At 60.3% G+C, this 6,214-nt stretch overlaps 1 protein-coding gene across 1 annotated transcript in view; it reads left to right on the top strand.

Moving 5' to 3' along the window:
• The window catches only part of EVPL (envoplakin), a 21,847-nt gene extending 16,052 nt beyond the window's left edge, over positions 1–5,795 (top strand). The window contains exons 19-22 of the mRNA XM_017535809.2: positions 247–330; positions 454–564; positions 666–758; positions 2,105–5,795. Coding sequence (XP_017391298.1) covers positions 247–330; positions 454–564; positions 666–758; positions 2,105–5,545 — 3,729 coding nt within the window. The 3' untranslated portion in view covers positions 5,546–5,795. The remainder of the gene's footprint in view (positions 1–246; positions 331–453; positions 565–665; positions 759–2,104) is intronic.
• The last annotated feature ends 419 nt before the right edge of the window (positions 5,796–6,214 follow it).

Raw genomic sequence — 6,214 nt, 5'->3', positions numbered from 1 at the left:
AAAAAAAAAAAAAAAAAAAAAAGGAAGGAAGAAGAAAGAGATTCTGCCAAGGTGCCTAAGAGAGGAAGGAGGGAAGACAGAGAATGATGTCAGGGAAAGGAGGAAGTCTGGCCCGGATCTCGCTCCCTGCCCTTCCTGACTCTGGGAGGCAGCGCTGGCTGACTGTGGCCCTGCAGGCACTGGCTGGAGGAGAGTCAGGGTGAGTGGCATTTCCTGGCCTCCTGACTCTGGCTTCTTCCCTGGCAGAGGCTGATGCAGGAGATCCAGAGCCGAGAGCGTGACAGGACCATGGCATCCCGCCTCTCCCAGGCCCTGCAGGCGGCGCTCCAGGTAAGCAGCTTGCCTTCAGCTTGTCCCTCTCCATGTGTCTCCCACCTCCCTCTTCCAGCCCTGTCCCCCACACCCAGCTTCCCCCACTGGCTGCCAGCCTGCTGTCCCTCCCTCCCTGCTCAGGACTATGAGCTGCAGGCAGACACCTACCGCTGCTCCCTGGAGCCCACCCTGGCAGTGTTAGCCCCCAAGAGACCCCGAGTGGCTCCCCTGCAGGAGAGCATCCAGACCCAGGTGAGATGGGACCTGGGGGCACACTGGACCTTGGCATGAGCCCTGCAGGCCCCAAGGCAGGAGCTGACTCCACCCTTCCTCTCTCCCCCTGCCCTCTCCAGGAGAAGAACCTTGCAAAGGCCTATACAGAGGTTGCAGCGGCACAGCAGCAGCAGCTGCAGCAGCTGGAGTTTGCTAGAAAAATGCTGGAGAAGGTATGTGGACAACACGTACACCTTTCTCACAACAGCCAGGAATAACCAGGAATGCCACTCTGCCCCCGCAATGCCAGGCTGTCACCCTGGCAGTCTCCCTTCCTCCTCTCCCTGCTGCCTGCTGCCCCTGGGCAGCCCTGGCTGCTGGAAGCGGGTGCAGCTCCTGGTCACCCAGTTTTCTCTCCAGCAGCTTTTACAGACTGATGTCCATCCCAGTGTTAGGCGCTACAGATGGCATTCGGTGTGGTCACAGCTTGGCCAGTGGACAGCCCTTCAGTGGGACAGGACCTCTAACCCCAGAGAGCAGAGACAAATCCCATAGAGCCTTCAGCCTTAACCCAGCCACCTGGCTCTCCACCCTCGTCATACACAGCCTTGAGCCGGAATGTCTCCAGGACGCCTGGTGACTTGCTAGCTTTTCTGTTATGCTCAGCCATAGTCACGGTCCCTAGATGGAAGGGGAAAGGGTAGAGGTTTGGGAGGGACAGGGGGAACCTGTCCTATTTGCACTTTTTTTTTTTGAGACAGAGTCTTGCTCTATCGCCAAGGCTGGAGTACAGTGGCGCAATCTCAGCTCACTGCAACCTCTGCCTCTCCAGTTCAAGCAATTCTCCTGCCTCGGCCTCCTGAGTAGCTGGGATTATAGGCATGCATCACCATGCCCAGCTAATTTTTAGTATTTTTAGTAGAGATGGGGTTTTACTATGTTGATCAGGCTGGTCTCAAACTCCTGACTTCAGCTGATCTGTCCGCCTTGGCCTCCCAAAGTGCTGGGATTACAGGCATGAGCCACCACGCCCCGCCCCTATTTGCACCACTTTCTTTCTTTTTTGAGATGGAGTCCCGCTCTGCCGTCCAGGCTAGAGTGCAGTGGTGTGATCTCCACTCACTGCAACTTCTGCCTCCTGGGTTCAAGCAATTCTCCTGCCTCAGACTCCCAAGTAGCTGGGATTACAGGCACGTGCCATCATGCCCAGCTGATTTTTGTATTTTTAGTAGAGACAAGGTTTCACCATGTTGGCCAGGCTGGTCTCCATCCCTGACCTCGTGATCAGCCCACCTTGGCCTCCCAAAGTGATGGGATTACAGGTGTGAGCCCTGGCACGCAGTCCCTATTTGCACTTTCTAATGCGAACCAGGCCTGCACACTGCCTTGGGTACTAACATCGTTGCACTGACTGGGTCTTCTCAAAATCCTATATCCAAGCATCTTAGGTCTTTAGCTCCACCTCTGAGGACCCACTGGGGAGTCTCAGGAAGCAGGGAGGGGTCTTTGATCTCAGGAAAAACATGGGCTCCTGTCTCAACTGCCCATCCCCCATGCTCTACCTTCTTCCTCTCTGCAGAAGGAGCTCAGTGAGGATATCCAGGGGACCCATGATGCAAAGCAGGGGTCCAAGAGCCCTGCCCAAGCAGGGAGAGAGTCAGAGGCCCTGAAGGCCCAGCTGGAAGAGGAGAGGAAGCGGGTGGCCCAGGTGCAGCACGAGCTGGAGGAGCAGAGGAGCCAGCTGCTGCAGCTGAGGACCCAACGGCCTTTGGAGAGGCTGGAGGAAAAGGAAGTAGTGGAGTTCTACCGGGACCCCCAGCTGGAAGGCAGCCTGTCCAGGGCGAAGGCCCAGGTGGAGGAGGAGGGCAAGCGGCGGGCCGGCCTGCAGGCAGACCTGGAAGTGGCAGCCCAGAAGGTTGTGCAGCTGGAGAGCAAGAGGAAGACCATGCAGCCTCATCTGCTGACCAAGGAGGTCACCCAGGTGGAGAGGGACCCCGGCCTGGACAGCCAGGCGGCCCAGCTCAGGGTCCAGATCCAGCAACTCCGCGGGGAGGATGCTGTCGTCTCAGCCCGACTGGAAGGGCTGAAGAAGGAGCTACTGGCCCTTGAGAAGAGGGAGGTGGACGTGAAGGAGAAGGTCGTGGTGAAAGAGGTGGTCAAGGTGGAGAAGGATCTGGAGATGCTCAAGGCAGCCCAGACTCTGAGGCTACAGCTTGAGGAGGATGCTGCACGGAGGAAGGGGGTGGAGGAGGCTGTGGCCAAGCTACGGGCACGCATCCAAGACCTGGAGCGGGCTATCAGTGCGGTGGAGCCCAAGGTCATCGTGAAGGAGGTGAAGAAGGTGGAGCAGGACCCAGGCCTCCTCCAGGAGTCCTCCAGGCTGAAGAGCCTCCTCAAGGAGGAGAGGAGCAAGAACGCGATGCTGGCCAGGGAGCTGAGCGACCTGCACAGCAAGTACAGCGTGGTGGAGAAGCAGAGGCCCAAGGTGCAGCTCCAGGAGCGTGTCCTCGAGGTCTTCCAGGTGGATCCAGAGACAGAGCAGGAGATCACCCGGCTCAGGGCCAAGCTGCAGGAGACAGCGGGCAAGAGGAGCAGTGTGGAGAGGGAGGTGGAGAAGCTGCTGCCTGACCTGGAGGTCCTGCGGGCCCAGAAGCCGACGGTGGAGTATAAGGAGGTGACCCAGGAGGTGGTGCGGCACGAGAGGAGCCCCGAGGTGCTGCGCGAGATCGACCGGCTCAAGGCTCAGCTCAACGAGCTGGTCAACAGCCACGGGCGCTCCCAGGAGCAGCTCATCCGCCTGCAGGGCGAGCGTGACGAGTGGAGGCGTGAGCGGGCCAAGGTGGAGACAAAGACGGTGAGCAAGGAGGTGGTGCGTCATGAGAAGGATCCAGTGCTGGAGAAGGAGGCAGAGCGGCTCCGCCAGGAGGTGCGGGAGGCGGCCCAGAAGAGGCGGCTGGCAGAGGACGTGGTGTACGAGCTGCAGAGCAAGCGGCTGCTGCTGGAGAGGAGGAAGCCCGAGGAGAAGGTGGTGGTGCAGGAGGTCGTGGTCACCCAGAAGGATCCCAAGCTGCGAGAGGAGCACAGCCGGCTGAGCCGGAGCCTGGATGAGGAGGTGGGCCGGCGGCGGCAGCTGGAGCTTGAGGTGCAGCAGCTGCGGGCAGGCGTGGAGGAGCAGGAGGGCCTGCTCAGCTTCCAGGAGGACCGCAGCAAGAAGCTGGCTGTGGAGAGGGAGCTGCGGCAGCTGACCTTGAGGATCCAGGAGCTTGAGAAGCGGCCTCCCACGGTGCAGGAGAAGATCATCATGGAGGAAGTGGTCAAGCTGGAGAAGGACCCGGACCTGGAGAAGTCCACGGACGCCCTGCGGCGGGACCTGGACCAGGAGAAGGCCCAGGCAAAGGAGCTGCATCGGGAGTGCAAGAACCTGCAGGTCCAGATCGACGTCCTCCAGAAAGCCAAATCGCAGGAGAAGACCATCTACAAGGAAGTGATCCGGGTACAGAAGGACCGCGTGCTGGAGGATGAGCGGGCCCGCGTGTGGGAGATGCTCAACCGCGAGCGCACAGCCCGGCAGGCCCGGGAGGAGGAGGCACGGCGCCTGCGGGAGCGCATTGACCGGGCGGAGGCGCTGGAGAGGACCTGGTCCCAGGAGGAGGCCGAGCTGCAGAGGGCCCGGGACCAGGCTGACCAGGAGCGTGGGCGACTGCAGCAGGAGCTGCGGGCTCTGGAGAGGCAGAAGCAGCAGCAGACGCTGCAACTGCAGGAGGAGTCGAAGCTGCTCAGCCAGAAGACAGAGAGCGAGCGGCAGAAGGCAGCCCAGCGGGGCCAGGAGCTCTCACGGCTTGAGGCGGCCATCCTCCATGAAAAAGACCAGATCTATGATAAGGAGCGGACCCTCCGGGACCTCCACGCCAAGGTGAGCCGGGAGGAGCTCAGCCAGGAGACCCAGACACGGGAGACCAACCTTTCCACCAAGATCTCCATCCTGGAACCCGAGACAGGGAAGGACATGTCCCCGTACGAGGCCTACAAGAGCGGCATCATCGACAGGGGCCAGTACCTGCAGCTGCAGGAGCTCGAGTGCGACTGGGAGGAGGTCACCACCTCGGGGCCCTGTGGGGAGGAATCTGTGCTCCTGGACCGCAAGAGCGGGAAACAGTACTCCATCGAGGCTGCACTCCGCTGCCGGCGCATCTCCAAGGAGGAGTACCACCTGTACAAGGACGGCCACCTGCCCATCTCCGAGTTTGCGCTGCTCGTGGCTGGAGAGACCAAGCCAAGCTCCTCACTCTCCATCGGCTCCATCATCTCCAAGTCCCCACTTGCCTCCCCGGCCCCCCAGAGTGCCAGTTTCTTCTCTCCCAGCTTCTCTCTTGGGCTCAGTGATGACAGCTTCCCCATCGCTGGAATCTACGACACAACCACGGACAACAAGTGCAGCATCAAGACGGCCATGGCCAAGAACATGCTGGACCCCATCACCGGGCAGAAGCTGCTGGAGGCCCAGGCGGCCACAGGGGGCATCGTGGACCTGCTCAGCCGTGAGCGATACTCCGTGCACAAGGCCATGGAGAGGGGCCTGATTGAGAATACCTCCACGCAGAGGTTGCTCAATGCCCAGAAGGCCTTCACTGGCATCGAGGACCCCGTCACCAAGAAAAGGCTGTCGGTGGGCGAGGCCGTCCAGAAGGGCTGGATGCCCCGGGAGAGCGTGCTCCCACACCTGCAGGTGCAGCACCTGACCGGGGGGCTTATCGACCCCAAGAGGACAGGCCGCATCCCCATCCAGCAGGCCCTCCTCTCCGGGATGATCAGCGAAGAGCTGGCCCAGCTCCTGCAGGACGAGTCCAACTATGAGAAGGATTTGACAGACCCCATCTCCAAGGAACGGCTGAGCTACAAGGAGGCCATGGGCCGCTGCTGCAAGGACCCTCTGAGCGGCCTGCTGCTCCTGCCCGCGGCGCTGGAGGGATACTGCTGCTACCGCTTGGCCTCCCCCACTATCCCACGCTCCCTGTGCTGACACAGGCCAGGCAGCCGGTAGGTGAATGTGTGTGTTGGGGCGGGTAGAATACCCCTTGCCCCAGAGTATCCTCATCCCCAGCAGTGGGTCTTCCCGTTGACCGCTGTTTTTTATTATTTTACTACCATGGTGTTGGGCTCCCTCCCCTAACCTTGGTGACCGATCCATCCCCAGACCAGGACAGCAGCAGCTCAGTCCTTCCTCCCTCCATGTCCACCCGGTGATCCCAATAAACGAATTCTCCCTGTGCCACGTGGTGTCCCGTTCATTCATGTTTTGGAGCACAGGATCCACGCATCTGGGGGATGAGTACGAGGACAGTGTTGCTCAAGTCCTTTCCGGGTGGATGTGCCCAACCCGCCTGCCTGGGAAATGGGTATCCTCGGAAGCCTGTGCCTCCTTGGGTGCTGGGCAGGGATGTGGTGGCAGGTCACAGAAAGAGATGATGGTTTAAAATCACTCGAGGCCGGGCGAGGTGGCTCATGCTTGTAATCCCAGCACTTTGGGAGGCTGAGGTGGGTGGATCACGAGGTCAGAAGTTTGAGACCAGTCTCACCAATATGGTGAAACCGCATCTCTACTAAAAATACAAAAATTAGCCAGTTGTGATGGCGTGCACCTGTAACCCCAACTACTTGGGAGGCTGAGGCAGGAGAATCGCTTGAACCC

This window comes from Cebus imitator, unplaced genomic scaffold (assembly GCF_001604975.1).
Source record: "Cebus imitator isolate Cc_AM_T3 unplaced genomic scaffold, Cebus_imitator-1.0 Scaffold93, whole genome shotgun sequence".
NCBI classification, from domain to species: domain Eukaryota; kingdom Metazoa; phylum Chordata; class Mammalia; order Primates; family Cebidae; genus Cebus; species Cebus imitator.
Note: the sequence above shows the minus strand (reverse complement) of the source record. Positions and strands in the feature narration are given on the sequence as shown.